The sequence below is a fragment of the Thamnophis sirtalis genome, unplaced genomic scaffold (assembly GCF_051295495.1).
Source record: "Thamnophis sirtalis isolate CommonGarterSnake01/CBP01778 unplaced genomic scaffold, rThaSir2_p1.2 scaffold_5, whole genome shotgun sequence".
NCBI lineage: Eukaryota > Metazoa > Chordata > Lepidosauria > Squamata > Natricidae > Thamnophis > Thamnophis sirtalis.
The window spans coordinates 99,240,268-99,265,933 of record NW_028261385.1 but is presented as its reverse complement, the minus strand read 5'-3'; the positions used below and the strand labels follow the sequence as shown (position 1 = coordinate 99,265,933).

At 38.7% G+C, this 25,666-nt stretch overlaps 2 protein-coding genes across 3 annotated transcripts in view; one reads left to right on the top strand and one right to left on the bottom strand.

The window, feature by feature from the left end:
• Window positions 1-11,790, top strand: part of SLC49A3 (solute carrier family 49 member 3) — a 29,314-nt gene extending 17,524 nt beyond the window's left edge. For both annotated transcript variants that reach the window (XM_014056179.2, XM_014056181.2), the window contains exons 6-10: window positions 882-998; window positions 5,795-5,947; window positions 7,141-7,298; window positions 8,946-9,058; window positions 11,530-11,790. In XM_014056179.2, coding sequence (XP_013911654.2) covers window positions 882-998; window positions 5,795-5,947; window positions 7,141-7,298; window positions 8,946-9,058; window positions 11,530-11,681 — 693 coding nt within the window. In that variant the 3' untranslated portion in view covers window positions 11,682-11,790. The remainder of the gene's footprint in view (window positions 1-881; window positions 999-5,794; window positions 5,948-7,140; window positions 7,299-8,945; window positions 9,059-11,529) is intronic.
• An 11,518-nt stretch (window positions 11,791-23,308) lies between these two features.
• Window positions 23,309-25,666, bottom strand: part of DGKQ (diacylglycerol kinase theta) — a 109,514-nt gene continuing 107,156 nt past the window's right edge. The window contains exon 23 of the mRNA XM_087716276.1: window positions 23,309-25,385. Within this exon, the coding sequence (XP_087572402.1) occupies window positions 25,287-25,385 (99 nt within the window). The 3' untranslated portion in view covers window positions 23,309-25,286. The remainder of the gene's footprint in view (window positions 25,386-25,666) is intronic.

The window sequence follows — 25,666 nt, the reverse complement described above, 5'->3', positions numbered from 1 at the left end:
CCAAAAGACTGTTCATTGTTTTGCTGTTTTCTTCCAGTTTTTGGGGGAGGGGGAATACCCATTGCAAACAGTGGGTTCACTTAGTGACCATGGTATTCATTAATGACTGCTATTCTCATTTAATGATCACTGCAAAAAAAGTTATAAAATCAGGTGGGGTCACATGGTGTCCCCCTGAATGACTGGCACAACTTACTACTGCAATTCTGGGCTCTATAAGAGTCATAAGTCAAGGGCTGTCTATATATAGTTGCCCTAAATAGCAAGTTGGATGGTATATAAAGTGTGTGTAAAACCAAACCTAGGTTATATGGAAACAAGAAAAGTATCTTCTTGCTAGATAGTCTGGCTGACTATCTATGTCAGTGTTTGAAGAACCAGGCAATGGTTAGAAACTAATCAAAGAGAGAAACATTTTGGAATTAAGGAGAAACTCCCTAACAGTCAGGACAGAAATCATTGGTGTTTTATCATTGGAGTTTAAAATTTATCATTTTATCACTGTTTTCAGACAGGTCACAATTAAATGCCTAGTGGTGTCTCCAGTAGAAGAAGCAGGGTGATCAGCACAATAGAAGCAGAACTGGCACACCATGTGCCATGACATCCCTTGCACACATTAAAGTGGCATTCCTCTGGAATATGAACATTACGTTTTTAAGCATTAGCCTTGCAAATCAGAAATCCCAAAATGCAAAATGCAAGCCCAGCAACCCCTTTTAATAATTTCATATTTGTCATTGTAATAAGTTCGCCCAGAGTCACTTTGTAAAGTGAGATGAGCAGCATATAAATTTAATATTAAAATAAATAAAACATCTACTGGCACCTTGCATAATGGGCTGTGTTTTCACAACTCTTTCTTGCTGTGCTTGCTTTAGCTCATCCGAAATAAGCCTTACCTCATCCTGGCTCTCTGCTTTGCCACGGGGATAGCACTGTTCACATGTCTCAGTGCTGTGTTGGAACAGATCCTGTGCGTCAATGGATATTCCGATGTAAGTCCCTTCTTCTTTTTATGTGTCTGTGTCAATGAGATTGAATGGCAGGAGAAGCTAAGACAACCCAGGAACGTTGTGAGATTGGATTGTAAGATAAGGAGGACAAGCTGTCACATGCTACCTGATGCAGATAACCAGACCCATGCATGTAGTGTTCAAACTGACTGCTCTATTGTTGTATGCCTGATGCACAGGAATTTATGTTTTACCGACAAAGAAATAAAGGGAGACTAGCATAAATCTATTTCAAGCTATTTAGTTCTCATCAGCCATACATACCCTTTTGGGATTTGGACCTGGGCTACTTGCATATTAGATAGATGTATTAACCTCTAAGCCATGAGCTCTCCTCACTTTGTCAGCTATACCAGGGGAAAGATTGTTTTTTATCAGGGCAACCTGGTCTACCCAATTATGGGATGGAGCATACTGCACAGGAATCTTCCCCAGACTTGAGAGTTTTTGCCTGGGAAAGACTAGATAAGGTTTAAAGGTATTCAGTGGAAGTCAGATCTTGCCTTCTTGTATTTACCTAATGGGTCCAGATTAATTTCCTGCTTCAGCCCTCCCACCAACTTGGAAGGTTTCTTTCCAGCACATGGCAGAGAGAGAAGCAATGCAGATGGAAAACTAGGAAGTGCCTTTTTGTCATGTTAATCTTTGGTGCTTGTGATTAATGGTTGCACAGGCCATGTCCTCTCCAACCTGTCCATGCTCTTTCTGGGCATTTAATTTGAAGAGTCTGGTGGGAGAAGGAGAATGGGAGACACAAATATTTAACTTACCTGACCAATGAAAGGCATTTTTTAAGTTTGGTTTTGTTCTTATGCTCTTATTCTTATATCCAGTTACATAATTGGTCTGCCTCGAACTGTGAGATGAGTGGCATATAAATACAATAAGCAAATAAATAATTTCTTTAGGGTGATACATCAGCAGAGAGCAGCCATTGTGAACAGAATTAGATAACTTGTATCCCGTTTCCCTGAAAATAAGACTTCCCGGATAATAAGCCCAATCAAGCTTTTGAGTGCATGCGCTAAAATAAGTCCTTCCCCAAAAATAAGCCCTCCCTGAAAATATTGCAACACAGCAGCAGCCATGAGGTGACCACGTTCGCCACCTCCTGCACCTCAAAAATAATAAGACCTCCCCGAAAATAAGGCCAAGTGCTTATTTCAGGGGTCAAAAGAAAATAAGACCAGGTTCAGAGAAAAATGGTATGTTGGTAATAGTTAATAGTGCCAAATTGTTCAATAATAAAGCAAATCAAAACTGACCAAGTCTTCCACTGAAAAAATGTTCTGTTTTATTTTATTCCAAAAATCATCTAGGTTTCCTCAGTTCCTTTTTTCACATAAAAGGCAGGCAATGCATCTCCACAGCTCTAAAAGTTATTTGCAGTCAAATCGTTGGCTTGTTTGCTTTATGGATTCCCTATAGGCTTTCCTAAAGTATAGGCTGATGGAAATAGGACACACAAAGGCTATCAGAGCTGGATTTCAAGCTCCAAAATGCGTACCCGAGGTTATTCTAAAGCTAGAAGCTGGCCAGATGAGGGTTGAGGAAACAGCCTGCTTATTAATTTTCAATTACTGGCTTAAATGACATGATTTCCCAGTAGAGTTGATATCATTTCTTTTATTGAATAAATTCTAATCCATTTGGGCTCAGACGAGTGTTAGAAAACTTTCATTGTGCGGCCTCCCTCTTGATTTCCTACATTCTGTCAAATTTGCAAAAGCTAAGAGAGTTATTGGAAAAACGCTTTTCGATACTGATTCTTATAATAAGAGACCTTATTCCAAAGTATATCCAAGTACACTTTGATCAGCCTAAGTAGAAACCAGCTAATTATATCCACTTCAGTGGTGGGTTCCAGATCCTGGTGCAACCAGTACGGTGCAACGGGGCCAGGCGTCCACCACATGAACGCGCACAGTACATGCGTACTTACCGCCCACAAAGCTCCAGCTGCTCGGCAGAGCATTGCGCAGGTGCCGTATGCTCCGTGCGCAGAAGCCCCGATCAACTCAAATACAGGTAAGGACATGGGGCGGGTGGGTGGACTCTCCGGAGCACCGTACTGGAACGGTACCTGGTGCTCCCAGCAGGCACCAGTACACCCGTACCAGGGCGTACCTGTCATATCCCACCACTGATCCACTTACTAATCTCTCCCTTGCTTGTCTTTAAGAGATTTAAGAAGGTTCCCAAAAAAGTCAAACCTGTTCTAATGGAGAACAGGTTCAGTTCAGTTGATGGACTCAGATGAATCCACCTTCAGGCATGGTCACAACATTCCTTCTGTAAAGATCCTCAAGTGTTTATTTCTCCTTTGTTGTTGCTTGTTAACTTCTTCTTACCATGTAAGAAAAGCCCTACAACCATGATGGCGAACCTATGGCACACGTGCCACAGGTGGCACACAGGGCCCTCTCTGTGGGCATGTGCGCTGTCGCCAGCTTCTCTTCTGGTTTCCGAAGTGCACATGTATGCCAGCCAGCTGGTCTTCACAGGCACCAGAACTCCAGAAAACAGCCTGAAAAATGGCCACAAAACAGGCCATTTTGGGCCTTTTTCCAGCCATTTTTCGTGCCATTTGGGGGCTGTTTTTTGAGCCTTTTCATGACATTTTTGGGGCGTTTTTCAGAACGTTTTGGGGGGCAGTTTTGGCCTGGAAAACAGCCAAAATACAGGCATGCGTACAATGGAAACCTGAAGACCAGCTGTTTTGCATGCACATGCACACTAGCCAGCTGATATTTGGTTTTCCGGCACTCCAGCGCACGCACATGCACCCACATGCACGCACATTCTGGTTTGGGCACTTGGTGCTGAAAAGGTTCGCCATCACTGCCCTACAATATTACAGATACTATAGCAAGATTTTGATGCGTTCTGGTCTACATGAGTAACATCTTCATATTTACTCTAATATTTGGTCATGCAACGAACTATTAACTGTAACTTACTACTGAGTTTTTAGATCATTAGGTTTTATAGTGCAATTCATTTTTATATTGTTAATTTACTAATTTACAACAGACTGAGAATCTAGTTTTAGAATTTAGAATTAGAATTTAGAAGTTTTAGAATTCACTTATAATTAATTTTGGGGAAAGTCTTTAGACAAACCATGTCCTTTAGTTACTAATTTTCATTTCAATGCAGTTCTGCATTGTCTTACAGACTTAAATACATTACATTTACATGGCTGAATTTTGTTGTTTGTTGTAAGCTGGTCACATTCCCTGGGTGAAATAAAATGCATCCTCTCATATTGATCAAGCAATTTTGCCGCTGCGGTCCCGTTCCGTGAATTCGGCCCTCTGATTTTAATTCATGACTAGTTTCACCCAGGAGTAAGACCTTGTATAAGCATCTGAAATGCTAGTTTTTCACCTGCAGAAGTTCTAGTGATGGAATAGAAACATCCAGTGCAAGTCTTAATCAGCACACTGTATATCTGAAAGCCAATTAGATCTGGCTGCCCCTCCTCAAAATTTGTTCTTTCGCAGTTATCCCCCCCCCTCCCCTTTTAAGCTGGCAAGAGATCTGACTTCAATAACAGCTTCCAAATTCAGAGAAGACATTGGAAGCCAGAGAAGACATCCATCTGTCATGGAATTCCGGGAATCCATGACAGATTGATTTATCCATCTGACGTTCACACATCTTAAAGTTGCCAAGTTTGAAAAAATATTGATTTAAATAAATAACAACTTTGCCATTGAGGTGAAGGTGTTATCGAAACATTAAGCCATATTTTGTTAGATTGTCTTTACTGCCAAGATTCCTGGTTACAATCAATAGCCCACCATCTACTAGCTGAATTCATTTTATTTCCAGGTATTATTGTCTGATCAATCTGACTTTTATTTCTCTGGATGTGATTAAGTTTTGTTTAACTGATGTGTTTGTTAAATAGAATTCTGATAATATTGGTTTTATAATTATTGGATAAGCACTTTTGTTACCAAGTTTTCCTCCTTTTTTGTCAATGGTCATAAAAAGCTATTGTATTGTGTATTGTATTATATTGTATTGCGCTCCGAAATTGTGCCACATGTTTCAGCTGTGTAGCCTGCATTTCAAGACCACTCATAAAATGAAGATCCAAAGTTTGCCCAAAAAGATAACATCTAGCCTTTCCAATTCTTAGTACATTACAGCTGAGAGGTTAATCACAAATCACTTAGATGAACCCAGGATCTCTCTTGATAATAAATTATAAGACTTATGAGGCTTCTATTTTCCTTTTGAAATTTCCCTAATTTCCAGGTTTCAATATATTGCCCAATATCACTAACTTGAATTACTGAACTCATTTTTCTAGATGTATTAGATACATACAGAGATGGATACACACATTTTAAATAGCAATAGCAATTAGACTCACATACCATTTCATAGTGTTTTGCAGCGCCCTCTAAGCAGCATATTGCCCCCCGCAATCTGAGGCCTCATTTTACCAACCTCAGAAGGATCGAATCAGAATCGAACTCCTGGCAGTCGGCAGAATTAGCCTGCAATACTGCATTCCTATCACTTCGCCACCACAACTCTATACTCTATACTTCTCAATACTTTATCTCAATACTTTAGAAATGAAGTATTATATATAATATTTGTGTGTGTGTGTATCCTTCAATGTACAGGTGTTTTTTAAAATTGTTACCAGCTTGGTGATTATTATTTTTAGTCATAAATTTAGTGATTAAGAAAAAGAGTACTACTCTTTATTCCTGAAGTTGTTCAACTATGTGCCCTTAATCCAATATCTTGTACAGTTTTTTGCAGGTTTGACCGGAGCCTTGTTCATTATATTTGGGCTCATTGGTGCCTTTTTCCTTGGACTATATGTAGATAGGACAAAGAAGTTTACAGAAACTACCAAAATCAGTTTTGTTCTATCTTCTTTGACTTGCATTGGATTTGCAGTGGTAAATATATTTTGAAACTGAAATAATGCTTCTGTCTGCTCTTCTGTAGAGATAATGAACTTTTCAGCTGAATAAATCCCATCCTCTAAGAAATAGTTAATCATCTAAATCTTGTAATGTGGTTATTAAGAGAAGTGTGTTTTCCATGTAACCATAGATGTTTAAGTAAGGGCTTAAGTAATCCCTCCAGTGCCAAGCGATATAATGAAGGTTGTAATATTTTCACTTTCATTCTGTTACTGGAGAAGGAGATCAGAGGAATATTTTGAAGACAGAATAAGTAGAATCATCACACTTCTTTGATCCCAAGCTATCTCACTGAAGTCTTAGGAGAATAAAATAGAATGAATAGAAATCAGGAATAGAGAAAGAAAAACTGAACCCATGTCAACATTTCATATGATCATCTAATCATTCCATATTATTTACAAACTTTTAACTAGTATAAAAGTTCTCATGAGTATATTGGTGGTTAAAAAAATGCCAAGACACATTTTGGGGTTCTTAATCACTTGTTATTATTGCTTTAACAACTATTGTTTTTTTAGAACAGAATTCCCAACTTTGCATCTTCAAAAAGAAATGGGGCTTCAGTTCCCCAAATTCCCTAATGAAAGTTCCATAGGATTTTGAAGGATTTTGCAATATCCTTTTCCCAGGAGTGGGGAGGGAATGGGGATTTTGCAATATCCTTCCCCCAAGAGTGGAGTGAGAATAGGGATTTTGCAGTATCCTTCCGCCAAGAATGGAGTGGGAATGGGGATTTTGCAATATCCTTCTCCCAGGAGTGGGGTGGGGATGGGGATTTTGCAGTATGCTTCCCCCAGGAGTGGGGAGGGAATGGGAATTTTGCAGTATCCTTCCCCTGCCATGCTCACCAAGCCATGCCCACAGAACTAAATTTTTTAAAAAAATGAATTTCACCACTGCAACAAACCACTTTCAAAAACGTTGCGTAGAAAAAAATGCATGGATTTGTTGACTCCAGGAGCCGCCAGACACTCAAATGAAATATCTAAAGAACTAAATCTAAATGGATGCATTAGCATCATGGAGAAACTAGAGAACAGCCTAATGTGCCATGCTCAGATATAAATGTGCAGCATGGCTCTGGGTGGCAGGAATATCTGCTGGACATAATGCTATAGAGACTTCCCCATTGGCTATGGTTATGTTCCCTTCTCTTCCTACAGGTATCTCAGATGAGAGAACAAACATACGCTGTGGCCATATTCAGCAGTCTTTTTGGGCTTTTTGGATTTTCTATCTATCCCATCGCGATGGAACTAAACGTTGAATGCTCTTATCCTGTAGGAGAAGGAACATCATCTGGGATCATTTTTGTGATCAGGTAGATCAACAGATTCATTCAAGTAATTGAATTGGAAAATGGAAAATGGAAATTGATCTTCTCTGGGTAATAACTGGACTCATTCACTGAGTTTTGTTTTGGGTTGGGTTCAGTGTGACGTTGATTCCAGCCGTTATGGTTAGCAAATCATAGTTTATGGCCCAACATCACATGTGAACCAAGACCGTTGGGCTTTAGGCTATTCCAAAAAAAATGCTGGTTGAGAAAGTCATCTTAAAAGTTGCCAAGATTGAGAAACACTAAATCAGAGGTCTAAATCAGTATAGCTGGCTGGAGAATTCTGGGAGTTGAAGTCCACAAGTCTTAAAGTTGCCACCTTTGGGGACCTCTGCACTAAATTAATATAGGATTTCCAGGAGCAACGACTGATGGATTATTTTCACTTGAAGCCAGTAGGAGTCAGAATTGCCCCAATCCTAGGAAATCACTAATAAATTTAAATAACTTGTTTTTTCTCCCACGCTTTGGAAGCGAAGCTAAACAAAATCATTTCTAAGGAAAGGATTTGTGCGCAATAGTGCAGGACATTGTAGAACAGAGTGCAGGACATTGCAGCATAGAGGCAATTAAATGTTTCCCGGGAGGGAACAGCTCTTTCATCTTTGCCTTCGTTTAAGCTCTTGTTTCTCATCCCTCTGCTCCATGTCAGTCAGAGCGCAATAAGTTTATGTTACAAAACAGGTACTTTATTCAAGTCACACAAGAGTGAAGAAAAGAGAAGGCTGTGTTCACTCAAGTAGAAAAAACATTGCAGAGGGACAGTGCAAGAATTCTTATTAGGAAAGCGTGCTGATTCCTTGGTCACTAGTTGCTTTGTATATATGTTTTCTATTTTGTTTAGTTACAGTCACCATTTCCAGCAGTAATATATCCACCAACAGAACAGTATTCTTGTGGCTTAAGAAAAGCTATCTTTTTCAAACTCTCTTCCTGCTCCATAAATATATAAAAAAAATTCCTGGTAAAGAAGGGAACAGGAACATTTCCTACTTTTTCCTTCCAAAATCTGACATCTTCAGTCAATTCTTGTTTGACTGTGGTAGCTAGAATTTTTTGGACACGTGGTCTTATTGATGCCAGCTAAGAAAAAAACTAGGTTAGATTCTACAGTAAATCAATAGGTCACCCTGAAGGTCCATTTTAACCCCCAAAGCAAGTCTTGGTTCTTAAAGCTGAAAATCTTGCTTCAAAATAGGCATATTTTAGATCTTACTAGCCGATAACCCAGTGTTGCCTTGGTATTTATTAACGGGGGAAATGTCCGGATCAAATGTAATTTCTAATGTTGGATTTTCCTCCTTACCAGAGGGAGCCCCCTTGTGGAGTACTGTGAAGTTGTTACCATGGCAACTCCACTGCACTGTACAGTAGAAGCTGTTTTACGGCAGTACAGTAGAAGCCATTTAAAAGCACAACAGGCTGCATCTTAACAGAACCCATCCCTGAGGGGTGTTAGGGGTGTCTTACCCCCACAGTATTTGTTTCCAGAGAGTAAGTCATCTGTGTACCAAGTTTGGTTGAAATTGCTTGAGGCGTTCCAGGGTTATGCTGGACACACACACACAGGCATATTTATATACTGTATATAGATCACAAGATGGGTAACAGTCAGTTTTGTTTCAACAGCCAGATCCTAGGAGTTCTCTTCATACTACTCTTCCAGAATTTGGCTGTGGAAAAAAAGAATGCCCCTTTCTCTACCTGTGCTCCATCCCTAGGTCCACCAATGGATTGGTCAAGTAAGTATGTTCCTTTGAAAGATTTGTTGGGACGTGAATGGTTGGATTAAAGTCACCAGCTGATTCTTCACCAGCATCAAGGTTGCATAAAGTTGAATGAAATCCTAGAGTTGCTTATGGGCCATTCTTTTTCTTCTTCTTTTTTAATGGCTTAATCTATTGACTTTTATTTTGGGATGGATGAAGTAACCAAGGATCCTATCTGGAAAATAACTATGTACCCCAAATCTGCTTTGATTTGCCTTGGATTATCAAGTTTTTACGAGTTCAATCCTAGAGGAAATGTAATTGTGTGAGCTGTTTTCTCAAAGCTGTTTTTCAAGGCATTGTAGTTTCTTAGATTTTTAATAGTTAGATTTGTATCTTTTTATACAAGAGCATATGGTGATATATTTAACACCCCCATTCCCATGTCTCCCTGCAGTAACAAATCTGTGAGATGAATTTATGTTTACTGACAAAAAAATAAAGGGAGACTAGTATACATCCATTTCAAGCTATTTAGCTCTCATCAGCTATCCATGCCCTTCTGGGATTCGAACTCGTGTGCTTTTGGCACCCGAGGTGAAAAAGGGTTGTCATCACTGCTATAGGGTAAATAGAAGGAGGAAGGAGTATATTCGCTGTCTTGAGTTGTTTATAAAAATAATAAAGGTGGGATATAAAATAAATAATATATCATGGTTGTTATCAGGACAGAAGACAAACTCCTTTCATCTTATTGTTTAGACCATGGGTGTCAAACTCACGTCATCATGGCAGCATCACGAGGTGTATCAGTTTTTTCCCCTTTGCTAAACCAGGCGTGGGCATGGCCAGTGCGTGACACATCCGGTCTGCGAGCTTGACAGCCCTGCTTTAGACCATCTGTGGGCAATCATTCTGGTGTGCCCCCCAATTCTTTTTGAGGGTCCCAGCAGTTTTTTTTATCAAGCTACTTAAATTTGATGGTTCAAAATAGTTGTATGATATTCTATTAAATTGTTGTTTAGGGGTTTTTTAAAACCCTCAAAGATCCTTATAAAAAAAAGTGGAGAGAATTGTGACCCTGTTATGTTCTCTGATCTTGGTTATTTATATAAAGTGGCTTGCCCATCAATGTTGCGCAGTGGTTAAATGCAGCACTGCAGGCTACTGCTAGATCAGCAGGTCAGCGGTTCAAATCTCACCGGCTCAGGGTTGACTCAGCCTTCCATCCTTCCGAGGTGGGTAAAATGAGGACCCAGATTGTTGGGGGCAATATGCTGACTCTCTGTAAACCGCTTAGAGAGGCCTGAAAGGCCTATGAAGCGGTATATAAGTCTACTGCTATTGCTATTGCTATTCTTCTTGGTAGTTGATTAGGTTGGTGTTTACTGTTCGTTTGTCTGACATGGTAATTCCTTGACTGAGGAATTGTTGGCCACAAGTGGCGAGGCCAACATTTATTAGGCCTCACCAGCAGCAGCTTTTGGCTTGCCCAAAATTAGGAAAGGTGGCCTTGCTGCCAAAATGTTGCCTCATCTTGTCAACTCTGAAATGAACCTGGCTGAAGCCATCTTATGCTGCCTCATAGTTTCCACAAAGCCTGAAAGAGTGGAGGGTGGAGTAGATAGCCCACCTAATGGTCAAAATAAAAGGTTTTCCTGCCGTAACAAAGGTCATCGTGACAGGTGGTGGATGAAGGAGAGGAGCCTGCCAGATGTATTCATTGGACAATGTGACTGGTGACACAACGGGGGGGGGGGGAGGAGTTTTACTCTTTTATTAGATGAAAACCACAGGAACCTTTAGAGTTGGTTTCCACCAGCTGTGGCCGATATGATGTATCCAATAGCAGTAGACTTATATACCGCTTCATAGGGCTTTCAGCCCTCTCTAAGCGGTTTACAGAGAGTCAGCATATTGCCCCCAACAATCTGGGTCCTCATTTTACCCACCTCGGAAGGATGGAAGGCTGAGTCAACCCTGAGCCGGTGAGATTTGAACCGCTGAACTGCTGATCTAGCAGTAGCCTGCAGTGCTGCATTTAACCACTGCGCCACCTTGTCCTTTGAGGAATCTACCTGCCTTGGAGTTCTGCTTTCAATGGGTGTGTTACTGGGAACACTGACATAGTCTAGGTTTAGTGTCAGCGTTGCAGATGCATATACTTGCTTTGTGTGTCTTATTTGATGAACTTAGTTTGATTTGTTCACCAAACCCCAAACAGGACATTATTGTTTATCATTGTATCTTTGGTTAAACAACTTTCTCATTATGCAATTTCAGTAAACGTCTTGAGGCGCATGTTGTTTTACAAAATACTAATATTAATTCAGTAATAATTCAGATTTCAACTGATTTGCGTAAAATCCCCATACAATGTTGTATGCATTGCATATTTCTAAGTAGCTAAGTGAAACTTATTTAAATATAGTTTAAGAACTATTGGGTTTTGCTTGTATATATTTCAAAATGAAGTGCTGGAGAATATCCATTTTTTTTCTTAGATGCAACACTAGTGATGGCTGGAATCAGCACTATGGTATCCTGTCTCTTTGTCATTACATTTCACACTAATTACAAGAGGATCTCTGCAGAAACATCTCAAAGCTCTTCCACCAGCAAAACAGAAGATGAGGATCTTGTAGTAACAGCATGAGATGGAATATTTCTAAATCAACTCTGGACTAAGCCATATGCCTTAAAATCAGTTGACATCTCAGACACCTCAAGTGCCATAAACTCAATAAATTATAACTTTGTGATAATTGACTGTAAAACATTGGTTCTTTTTATTCCTTCTGATAGTTGAATGACATGGAAGCATTTCAAAGAGTCCCATCTTCTTCCAAAAGGAAGACATCAGTATGATTAAGGAAACATCGAGGGAGGGAGGAAGGTTGGTCAGGATGTAAATGCTAAGCTGTTGCATTGTCTTAATGGAGAACAAACGGACAATATTGGGAGCAGGGAGAGAAAAGGAAAATAGATATTCATAAATATTCGTAGAGGAGAGAAGACTGAACTATGCTCTGTGCTAATAGGCAGCTTCATTCGTTGCCATTATTGGAGACACTTTTTCAGATTTTCACTTAAATAGAACTTAATCTTAGGCAATGGTGCTAAATTGCAGCAAAGTTCTGGGTAATCACTCCTTTTCTTCCTAGAAAGCTGTGTAGAGGTTTGGGTTCACTCTGGAGAGTATAGAATTTGTTTGGCTCCACTTTGCACTATACCAAAGTTTATGGTTTAGTATGATTTATGTACTTGGCTAATTGTTGCAAAGGAAGCAGATGCTTGAAGCAGCAAAATATTTCAGGTCTTCCACCACACCTCGTGTCCAGGATGGTTCAATGGGAGCATCTACGTGCAACTGATATAATTGTTATGAAGGGCAGAATTTGGCTGTGAGGCTGGGTATGTACTGTTTGAGAAATACCATCCCAACCATGGAACTAATAATCTTATGAAAACTTCATGGATTGCAGAAGAACCATCAACACATCTAGCTATGGGATATTATTTGATGGGACAGTGGAAGGGAACAAAACGGAAGAGCTCTGAACAAGTAGCCCTATGCCGCTCATTATTCGTTACAGATCATTTGTTACAGAACTTACTTGAAGTGTTTTGAATTATAAATGGAGTTCAAGAGTTCTGTTTAATTAAACCAAGTAGAACATGGGGGAGGCCAATGTATAATATCTCCTATGAACATAATCTTATGGATAGGCTTTAGAAGAGTACATGCATTTATTTGCTCATGATTGTCTTTTACCTATTTTGACCAATTAGATGAAGGGTGCTTATGTCTGTTCCTGCGGCATAAAAACACAATGGACAAGCATAACTAGGTACAACAGAAATGTAACTGTTATATTTGTAACAGAAAATTCTAGGCATATCCAGTAGTCACAATGTACTTGATACAGAATACTTTAAATCAATGCAAAATATACAATCAAAATGCAACCAAACATAAATACATAGCAAAAATATATACAGATCTCTCTTAAGGTTATACCCTGAAGACAAACATATTTAAATATCGAAATGAAAAAAAAAGCATAACCTTATAAATAATGTTTACAGTCATTGCATTTCAGGATTGCTACTTCAAAGACAAGAAAAGGAGTTTGCAAGGCAGATTAAGTAGAAAACTAGGCACACCACAAAACTAATACAGAAGAAACAAGTAAACAAGTTGATGTGCATTGCTAGCTTCTGTTTAAGCACACTGTGGGGACACTCTCCTAATTATTAGAATTTCACTATTGTTTGGGAGCAAGTTGTTAAGCGCATATATTGCAAAAAGCAAGCACGGCACGCTACTCCTTTGGCCACACATAATTTGTATATTAGAAGTAGGCCTTTGCCACAAAATCTTGCTCAGCTTAATGAATAAAGTTCAATGCATTAACCTCATAGTTTTCAAAGGCAGGCCCCCTTCTGTGCCATCTTTTAGACAATGAATACCTAAATGTTTCACACTGCCACTCTGTGGGATCAAGTGACTGAGTCACTAATCCAATGCTGATGTCAGCAAAGGCCTATCACAACCTCTCTTCTAAAGGAAGGCAGCTCGGGGAAGTGGGATGGAGGGGGAAAAATTGAGGAGGTTCAAATTTCACAGCAATTTCAATGGGTGCCAAGTCCAACTGGCGCCATGAGAAAGTGTGTTTGACGGACTGCTGCAAAACTTAAATCTTTCTCTAAAACTTTCTTGGCCTCCCATTTTGAATGAGGGTAAGCGCACTCCATCCACCTGAGGATCTCTCTGTGTGTCAACCGCAGGGGCATACCCAGTTAGAAAATATTTTATGCTTCAGTTGAAGTTGAGAATAGCACAGCAGTGATCACTTGTGTATTAGGTATATTCAAAGGCATCCCCTCTGATCCAATTCTTTTAAAATGGCAATCATATCCCCTGAACTACTTTATTAGTCGTCATCTTTTTCGGAACTGGCTTACCAGTAATTCCTTTTCAAAGTCATTGAACCCTACTTGACCGAGGAGGACGGTAGAGATCTCCAGGAGGAAACTATCAGCTTGTCTGTTCCGAAAAGTCTTTTGAGTCAAGATAGTTAAACTGCGGTACAAAATATATAACTGAATCTTCAGGCAACATGGAAAATAGAGGCTTACTTGGTTACCGATTATAGCAATCAAAGTGAATTTTTTTTAAAGCTAAGTAAATATATAATTCAGTTTAGAAAAAACTGAATGATGCAAAAGCAAAGCCATGGAAAGACTCCTTTTTGCCTGTTTGATCAGGAAAATAATCTTTCCAAGTGATTTCTGGCTGGGGAATTCTGGGAGTTGAAGTCTACAAGTCTTAGAGTTGCCATATTTGGAGACCCCTGGATTAAACCATCTGAGCTTGCTACAATTAACCCATACAATTTTCTTAATTTTCTTGGAAACCTTTTTCTTGGATCAAAGATTGAGAAATATAAATGCTTAAAGGTCCCATCCCCCCTAAAATATCAGTGTAAGATGGTCCTTTGTTCTGAAAAACTTTACAGACACTTTTGGGAGTATATAAAACCCTAACCCTAAAACAGGCTTATAGTTTCTTTATTTTGGTCACTGACCAGCAAAACAGTTTTGAAAATAGGATTATAGCTGTCCTGTTGCAATAATAATCCAAGCTATCTACAATAAAATTAACTAAATTTTCAATTGCTACCAAGTGATTTACATTGCACAGTTTGTTCTGTATAAGATGTTGTGACAAAAGAAACAAAAGTGACATCGATTTTTTTTCTTACCTAGAATTTTAGCAAGTAATTTTTCTTTTGCCTTTATATAATAGAAGTCAATGCATTTTAGATACCTTTTATGTTAATTACAAAATAGTGAACAGCATTGTTTTTGTGTCTTCTTTACATTTTTGCTTTGGTGCAGAACAAGTTAGGATTCTCACTCATTTCTTGAACAAATATTTATTTAAGCCTGCCAGTTTGGCTTATAAAAATTTACACATCTGATATTCTTGCGTCAAGCTTGTTCCTTACTTCTACAGATAAAGGCAGGCCAGCTTTTGAAGGGAATGGATAGATCCCAGGAAAATCAATTAAGGAAAGTGATCTCTTTTCCAAGCAGAACAGGCTGCAGTTACTAATTTTGTTTTCTAAAAACATATTTGAATTTTATATGGAGCCAACATGATATTTGAGGATAGCAATAGCACTTAGACTTATATACTGCTTCATACAGCCCTCTCTAAGTGGTTTACAGAGTCAGCATATTGCACCCAACAGTCTGGGTCCTCATTTTACCAACTCGGAAAGATGGAAGGTTGAATTAACGTTGAGCCGATCAGAATCGAACTGCTGGCAGTTGGCAGAATTAGATTTCTGCAGTACTGGATTGTAACTACTGCATCACCACGGCTCCTAGGATGATGTTTTGCTGCATGCTAACTTCTAGTTACATGCAAAACAAAACAGGTCATGCCAATGAGTCAATAAAAGATGACAAAACATCTCTAAAAAATGCTTCTCTAACACAACTGATCACTTTGCAAGGTATCTCCTTGGATTATTCTTCTATTAGTCTCCCTAGATAGAATAGACCATGAAATCAACTCCAATGAAAGGCTAAAACTACCTTTTAAAATGGAGATTAAATATAGTAGTAGTAAAATCTTGCAAGTCTGATGGTGTTGTGCCTCCCTCTCCTTATAGTTGAATAAATTAGGGAAGTGTCTGTCTTCTGAATATTATCTGGATTTCTGGTCTTCTAAAAATGTTTTACCCATTTAGCCTAAGGCATATCCAGCAAAGTCTTATTCCTTACTCTCTACCCTCCATTCATGCAGAGAAACCTAGAGGCTCAATAGGCCTCATTTATCCAGAATTACTAAATGGACAGATTATAATAAGCTCTAGAGATAGACATAAATTTAAAGCTAGCAGCAATTCATATCTGTAGAAACATGCAGAAAAACAACATGCACTTAATATTTTCCTTCTTGAAAAACAATCAGTTTTATACATATCAAATTCAACTTCTCTATTTAATAGTGAAAGATTTGTGTATTGGTTAGAGTGTAAATGCTCAATGGATATACAATATGTTAACACTACCAATGTTCACTAAACATCTTCACATATAGAGGACTTAAGCATATGTGGCTACTCTATGGCAACTGCATATATATGGGTGCTACATATTTCCTGCATGGAAGCAATATTTGTGTAGAAACTTTGACATTTACTAGATTTGGTAACTGAAGTGTTATCTGAAATTAAAATATTGTAGACATACCTATTACAAATCAAATCAGGGAATCCCCCCAAAATAGATACTCACTTTTTTATTATTATTGATGAATATTTAACTTAAGATCTCCATCAAAATTTCTGTAATTGCGTATAAAACTCTCCTTATAAATTATTTTCAGAAAATATAAACCTTCTAGTTCATTAGAAATATTTAGTCAATATCTAAGTCAATACAAATGCTACAGACTCTGAATCTTCAGATGAGTCAAAAGCTACACTTAAAAGCTTTGAAGAGCATCTTAAGAGACCAATCCGAAAATAGAATTTTACTATCAAATGCAGAATGCAATGAAAAGCAGTGCATTAACATGGAAATTTACAATCAACAGTCATAACCCTGTAAATATCAGTCACTTGCCAAATGACATTAAATTGTGTTTTCATGTGCAATGAAGGGATTTCCATCTAATGAAAATTGCAGGCAACCAAACTCACAAAAAGTAGTCATTTTGCAGTATTCCAGTCTAAAGAATCACAACCTAACCCATCCAAGTTACCCAAAGTCAAACGGATTCTATTCTTACTTTGGTTCTGTGATTCATATCCCACTCTCAAAAATCACTTCCCAAAATTCATGATCATTTGTGGTAGGCAACAACTACACATGCCTGTATCTTTTCTTCATTAAAGCAAAACTGTAGTTTAGTAAGCCAGTTCAAGTGAGAAAACAGTCTAGCAAAATGAAAATCTCACTTTGCAGCACAGAGCTTCAAGTGTCTCAAAGTCACAACAGTCAGGTGAACTCTTCAAAGATGACTAGCCAAATGTGATTAACCTATAAAAAGAACATTATCATCATGATAATCTGTTCCCATGGAATTGAAAGGCACTAAATGAACACACGTGATCCAGAAATGGTGTAAATTAATTTTCCCCAATCTACTTTTCAACCTATGCCTTAAATGTCAATTTCTATTAATACCCCACCCCACCCCCAAAAGCAAAGCTGTCCAGCACACTGAATGGGTGACAACCTGGAGATAGATTGTGTAAATCCTACTCAATTCAATGGTAATAGGCAATATTTCTATTCTTAGACGTCATCTACACTAGGCATGTCCAACCTTGGCAACTTTAAGACTTCAACTCCCAGAATTCCCCAATCAGCATGGAGAATTCTGGGAGTTGAAGTCCACATATCTTAAAATTGGCAAGGTTGGACACCCGTGAGCTACACTAATGTCCATAAAATGAACATCACGTTTATAGGACCAAAGAAGAATTCACCTGCCAGAACTATAAAACTGGAATGCAGAGGCTGTGATTTCAGACAGAGACAAGCCCATATTTTGAATGCATAGACCCAACACAAATGTTAATGGCTAGCATAATTCTGATTTTCAATACTGCACTAAAAATGATAACTCCTCGTGACTTTAAGCAGCAATTTTTATAGAATCTTACAGGGAAACTTCCATTTATTTATTAATGTCCTACAGAAGTACTTGCTACACTTAAGTCTCTTTGGCAGCAAGAAGTCAGGATGGGGAATAAACAGACATTAACGAACATAGCAGAATTACAAAGCAGACAATTTAACAATGTGCTGGAGATCTTAACCCTAAAATGCACATTGTTTTCATCTAGGATTTAAATGTCAGGTAGGAATTTTGTAATAACTACGACAAACCATCTCTTATATTTACAAGTGCAAAGTTAAGGAAGCGTGTAAACAAGAGGCTTCTATATTATTATTATATTACTAGGTCGAGTATGAAATGAATTCTTAGCAAACCTGGGCCAAGACCGATGTCAACATTAATATTTTGTCAATGTGACCTGGTCTTATCCAGAGATTGGTGTATTTTAGCTTCTTAAAAGGTTGTCCAATCTGCAAACTAAGTAGCCTATCCACACAGTGGCCTCTTAAGTACATAACAATGAACATATATACAAAGACGAATTCACTCTTCCTTGTTAAAAATTATTCATGCTATCTTTAAAAAAACCCTGGAGCAATGCATTGCTTTAAAAATATACCGTGTTTCTGTGAAAATAAGACCTAACTGGAAAATAAGCCTAGCATGATTTCTAAGGATGTTCATAATGTAAGTCCTACCCCAAAAATAAGTCCCAGTTTAGATCGTCAACCAGACAGACGCATTTAGTACCGTATTTTCCTGAAAATAAGACCTAACTGGAAAATAAGCCCTAATGCATATTTTGGAGCAAAGATTAATATAAGACCCTGTCTTATTTTCAGGGAAACACAGTAATAGTTCTAACCACCCGCTTGTTTAGCAAAGAATCTAGATGCTCAATCCAGATGCTACATTATCCTCATTGCAGAGTATGACCTGAAAATCAGGAGCACATGCTCCCATTTTCAGAACCTATACAGGTAGTCCTCGACTTACAACTGTTCCTTTAGTGACCATTTGAAGTTATGACAGCACTTTTAAAAGTGACTTATGACCAGCTCTTGCACTTACAACCACTGCAGCGTCTCCAGTCATGTGATCAGAATTGGGGCGCTCAGCAACTGGCATGTATTCGCCATGCCAATTGCACCATGACAGCATCCCAGAGTCACGTGATCACCATTCGTGACCTTTGCAATTGACAGAGTCAACGGGAACAATCAGATTTGCTTAACGAATATATGATTGATTTAAGTGCAACCGACTGACTTAACAACTGTGGCAAAAGACGTTCCCAAAATCAGGTGCAATTCTTTTAACAACTGTCTTGCTTGGCAATGGGAAATTCTGATCCCAATTGTGGCCATAAGTTGAGGACTACATGTACTTGCATTTGCTTTCCTGTATTTCCCTACAGTTAACATTACATATATGCCGATAGTTACTTTGTAAATCACAGGCTATTGGAATCAGATAGCAAACTATTATTATAATGCTCATTACCTCATCATCTGCTCTGGTGTTCTAATAATGCACAACCATAGTTAGTGCTCAGAGGGAAAAAAAAGGCAAAAGAGAGAGTGTTCTCAGCTCTCTAATTCACCTTTTGCAAAGACATCTGCAAAAGACTCATTTGTATTAGGCTATAACAGTCTGAGGCCAACTCACATGAATGTGGTTATGATGATAGCTTATATCTTTTAAAGAAAAACTAATCCTCACCACCAATCACATCATCCTACTTGGACGTTTCATGGGTTTCAAGAGGAACTGGCAGGAAAGTCCATCCTTTAAAGAAAATGTCAAAGGCACGCAGCACAGAGGGAGGCTTTTCATAGTGCAAAGAAACTTACTCTTTTTAATGCCCAAGTACATCAATGCAGCACTTCAAAAATCAAACGAACAAAGCATTACATGCTGTTGAAGGACACAATGATGACAAGATAAAGACAGCAGCTTTAGATGGTAAGGTCAGCGGTGTGGCATGGAGTGGTGTGGTATTGTCAGTAGAGGAACAGAGCCAGTACGCAAGCATTTTGCTCCTTCAGCATCTGGAAATGGGGAGTTATAACGAAGCAAAAGGAAACAGGACCTCTGGAAGTTTAGGAAATCTATTTCATGCCATAATTCCATTAAACTTTCTGGAAAATTGTGCTTCTGAAACTTGGCATGCAATCTACGGGAACTCCAGAGCTGTAAAAAGGGCAATTCAGCACAAGCGTAAAAGGCACATAAGACATTCTATGTAGTGTACTTTTTTAGCATCCCGGCTACAATCAGCAAAGTAGTGAAAATGTTTAAAAATATTAAGCAATATATGTCCAAATAATACTTCTGTCTAATAATCTGAAAATATTTCTCTGCTGAAAATGCTAAAACACTGTATATGTCTTAGGCATAGAAATTCAAAAACTAAAAAAATGTTGCTGCGTGAATAATATTTAAAGGGAAGTATTTTAGAAAACATGTCAAGGACAAAAGAATTGTATTAAGCTGTGATTTATATTTAACCATCGTTTATTCCATAAATGTGCTAAATTGCAAACCATGATTTGCAAGCAACATTTTTGGCTTAGTGCAATGGACCCATCCAATTGTAAGGTAGACTTTTCAAATAGTTGGCTATACAGGTTTTCTATTAAAGAAACACAGCGCCGTGACTTGGGATGCATTAAACTAGTTGCATTAATATTCTTTGAATGGAATCCAATTGTGTCATTCTACTGATTAGTGGAAAAGTCTGTTCCCTTCTAAAGGTATAGAACCATAGAAGCAGGTGATTCACACAAGAGAGCACCCCATATACTATGCAGAGGCAGAGGTATCCAGAGTATGCAGAGGCATCCAACACACAGCGGCAACATGTAAGCAGCACACTGGAAGAGCATATACTAAATGACATAACTAAGTAGCTGGCACTATGTGTAGGAACATCTGCACAGTGCAAGGGCTAGACCAGTGATGGCTAACCTTTTTGTCGTCATGTGCCAAAAGTGCCCATAATGCAATGTGCCCCACCCCTTCCCCCACATGCACCCCTCCCCTTGCCATTTTGGCTTGCAGGTTAATGCAGTCCCTTTTGGGCCTGGAAGGCCTCCTGCACCAATCTGGAAACCAAAACGGGGTGCGGAGGCACCGCCTGAGGCCCCAAAATGCAATGTGAGCCCCCCCCCCCATGCATGCACAGCAGAGACCCGAAAACCAGTTGGCTGGCAGGAGGACGTGTGCATGCACGGTGGAGCTGGGCTGGGGTGACAGCTGGAGTGCCTGAAGAGAGGGTTCTGCGTGCCACCTGTGGCACAGGTTCGCCATCATCACGGGGTAGACAATCTCAAGACAAGATGGGAGAGTTCACAAAAACTCATGTATTATAGAGTAACAAGGTTATGCTCCTGTAGGACTTCCACATCTAAACAAGCAGGAACCGGTCAATCAACTAGACATCATAGTAACAGACAAGGACAAAAGACAACAGTGATGATAGATGTAGTAATGCCAAGTGACATCAAGATCAGGAAGAAGGAGCACCTGAAGGAAGAACTAGAACAGATGTGGAAAGTAAAGGCCAAAGTGGTCCAATATATACCAGGAACAGTATCAGATGTCCAGAAGAGTCTAGTGCTAGAAACAGCTAAGATATTGCACAGAAGTGTCAAACTCCCAGGCCTTTGGAAGAGGACCGAGATTGGGGAAGACAAATACTACCCATAAGGGTGAGAAAGATTCTTTGTTGTTGTTGGCAGCAGTCTGGAATCAGAGCTGACTTGAAGGCACACACCCACAGAAACACAAAACATAAAAAGAGGTAAAGATGATGAAGAAAGCGATCTAAGATTACCTTGTGCTTAAGTAGTTAAATTTCATTTCATTTTGAGTTTGCCAGGTCATGTTTACTAAAGTACAATTCTGCATGTCGGTTTCCACCACAAAGACTTGGCTGATTTAAAGATCCTGGCGTCGTCTTCCAGCACCTTTTATTTATCCATATGAAAAATAACTGAAGAGTTTTTTTTCAGTTTGTTTTATTGTTAGTAGCAGAGAAAACTTACTGGCAGACGACATCAGAACTTTTAAACATTCCTTAAGAAGACAAAAGCAACCCCGGAGGAAGTGGAGATAGCCACGGATAAGAATCATGTACAGTAAGATATGTTCTAGACCAGTTTTTCTCAACCTTGGCGACTTTAAGTCCTGTGGACTTCAACTCCCAGAATCCCCAGCAAACTGACTGGGGGATTCTAGGAGTTGAAGTCCACAGGACTTAAAGTCGCCAAGGTTGAGAAACACTGGTCTAGACAAACCTTGATAAGCATGTCTTCAGAACATGGTCAACCTGTCCCTGCTCTAATGCAAGCACATCCCCTAACAATTTTTTTTGCAATTCTTTGGATTATGGTTCTAAGATTTGATAAAAGAAAAGCACACATATGATTTTGCTGTTATGAAAACTTGTGAACTCCCAAAATAAAGCACATTTAGTTGCAAAGGGTTACTTTACAAATATTTTAAGGAAATATTCTCATTTCTATGCAACATTTTATGGTCAAACTTCTAAGAAACCAGAAAGTCCAGAATCAAGTCACATGTTAAGAAAAAGAAAAAAGAAATTGATAGTCTTGTAAGAACACCTTTTACAAAATATTCACCATTCTCCAATGTTACACTGGATGGCATGGCATGGAGATAAGAAATACTGTAAACTCCAACATGCTCTCACTGTTTGGAAGACTGGTGCATGAAAATGTCTAGTTAAAGAACACTAGTGAGCACCTCACAATTTTTCTTTGCAACTATTTGCCAATACAGATATACGAGAGATGCAAGACACACACACACAGAGCACTGAAACACAGGCATCACTGGCAAATTTGGGGATGGACCAGTATTATCTACAAGAACACACTATGTGAATCCACATACATGTTTCCCAGACACCCCTTTTCTCCTAGGAAAACACAGCAGCCACATTTGCAGCAGCAAAATGATGTTTTTGAAAGTGCATCTTTTCTAAACGAAAGCAAATCCTGCAGAACTTCTGAGCTTCGATGTTTATTGGACATTGTCTAATTTCCTTCTGTTGCTATGCGTAAAACGTGAGTTATCCGTTTTTAAAGAGACTTCTTCACCACTTAGCAAGGCTCTATCCCTTCTTACTCATGTGGAAGGATACTATAACAGACACAACTTGCACGATCGCTTGATTTCTCAAATAGGGGTATAAAGATCTCTATCAAGTTATTTTCAAATACAGAAATACAACTTCTGCCTATGACCTAGTCGCGTATCATGATTCTGATTAGGTTCCTGACTGCTGCTACTGTTTTGGCATTCAGGTTTAATTACTACAGTGTGGTACAATTCCAACAGGTTAGACACCTAAACATAGGAAACATCTCCCCTTTTATTTTTCTTTTGGTACTCCATATGAAACAGTACCCAATTTATTCCAACTGCCCATCATCTACATGCTGCTAAAGTATTCTAGGCAATACGTCCTTGATGAAGAACACTAGGAGTCTTGAGTTCAGCCGTAGCCACATATTCCCCATCATTTAATCAACTGAGTTCTTGGACTTAACACAGAATATTTTTCACTTTGGTGTGGTCAACAAAGAAGTCAGAGGTTTATGCCACTGTTGTTTTCGGCTTTTTTTTTTAATTAACGGAAACTTAGAAGTAACTGCAATTTGGAACTGAATTCAAGCCTTCATTGTGGTCAACCACAGCTTATCTCAATTTTGAAGAAATGGCAGGTCACAGTTCATTAAAAATGAACCTCATTTCAGATATATCCAGTCCAAAAAGGGGCAGAGGAACCAAAGCTCCAAATATCTTCTATTAGTCTCTGAACCCAGTCTACTCATTTGGGGTGGGAGAAGAGTATACAGGTAGTTCTCGACTTACAACAGTTCATTTAGTGACTGTTTGAAGTTACAATGGAATTGAAAAAAGTGACATGATCATTTTTCACATTTGCTAGTTACAGCATTCCCATTTGATCACCTGATCAAAATTCAGGCGCTTGGCAACTGGCTCCTATTTATGACCGTTACAGTGTGCCCCAGGGTCATGTGATCACCTTTTCTGACCTTCTGTCAAACAAGTCAGTGGGGGAAGCCAGATTCATTTAACAACTGTGCCACAAATTTAACGATTGCAATGATTCACTTAACAACTAATAACTAATAAAGGAGAATATCTGTAGCTCAGGATTGACATTTGTAGCTCTGGGTTGACATAGCACTGATGATGTTATCTAGTTGGGTAATGAAATGCCTGTAAGAAAACAAGGAGGTCTGTCAGAGAGCATCAAGGGCCCCTCACTTAACAAATGTGGCAAGAAAAGTCATAAAATGGGACAAAACTCACTTAACCACTGTCTCACTTTGCAACAGAAAATTTGAGATGAATTGTGGTTGTAAGTCGAGAACTACCTGTAGTGAGTTGATGGCCAAAACTATGAATGATTGTTATACAGGAAAAAAACGACCATGAAATGATAATTGGGAAAACAAGCAAAAAATGTACTGGAAGATAATCAGTTTCTTAATCAAAAGGAAGTCTCTATATAGGATATTTGGCACCATCAGCACAATTACCACATTTAGAGAACAAATTCTATTATTTGTTTTGTTTTTAAAGTTAAAAGTATTTTGACTGAAAATAAACCAATGTATATTTCATTTTCTTCATGATCATTTAATATTTATCAAACATAGATTGAAATAGATTAATTTACTACATTGTGCTTCGTACCCATTCTGAGTTTGATATTTCAGCAACAGTCTGAACGCTGATAGAAAGAGAAGGCTGAAGAATGAAATCAGGAACACTGACTTACAGAGGAGAATTAGAGAAAAGAAACCCACATGACACATTAGGAAACCAACGCTTGCAGGTTTTATAAAATAAAATAAAAATCTGTAAACTGTAAAAAAAGAGTCAAAATTATAGGAGCTTTCTTTTTCTCTCAAAAAGTTTCCTGTAGTAGTGTAGTGAAAGTGTTTGTGGTGCATAGAGGAAAACTCAAAACAGAGCACAACCAGCCATTATGGGTAGAGTTTTCCCTCTCCAGCATCCTATTAAATTTTTTCTTTGCCAGTTCTTCAATGAGAACTCTGTTGCGTGTTTAACAAATTATTGATCAAAAAAGTATGAGTAAGCTGTGGATTGCACAGGTGAAGAGGAGAAGGCAATGTAGACCAGGAAAAAAAAATATGTAATGAAGATGGTCCTGTGGAACAGACTCTGAACTGCGCTCCTGGATTAAATCATCATAAGTCTACCCTACTTCAGGAACTAGTTCACAAATAATATTATTGGCTTTTTTGATTCTCACCCAGGTTATTTATTTTTCTCTGGACTAGCTTAAATCTTTCAACAGTGTGGCTGAAAAGGAGAAAGAATGTACTTTTCTCAAAGGTTCCCTAATACAAACTCCTCCGATCAACTCTGATATACAATCATATTTTCATGTCAGTTACATGGTTACTGAACAATGAACATGGAACAAGAAGACAGGCTCATAAATGACCTGAACTACGCAACAGTATTTTTGCCAGACAGGTGACATCTACAGTAAATGTGCAGCATTTGAACTATGAGTATCTCTCATCAGTGCCCTGCTTCATCAGCCAATGTGCTCTCGGTTCTTGAATCCTTTATGTTTCCAGTTTTCTTCTGTTTCTGTTTTGATTTCTTTAACATATGGACCTGCAAAGACCACACATACAAAAGAAATCTGACAATTAAAAATCAGACAATTGTACAATAAAATAAAATAAGCCTCCCCTAACTGGCATTCCCAATAAGCCAAGAATTGTAGTAGATATACTCAGTGGTAGGATTCAGCCAGTTCGCACCTATTCAGGAGAACCGGTTGGTAACTTTCTAAGCAGTTTGGAGAACTGGTTGTTGGAAGAAATCTTATTTTGTTTTTTCACTTTACAGGGCTCATCCTGTAAGGAAGGCAGGAAGGAAACATTCTGGTGTTG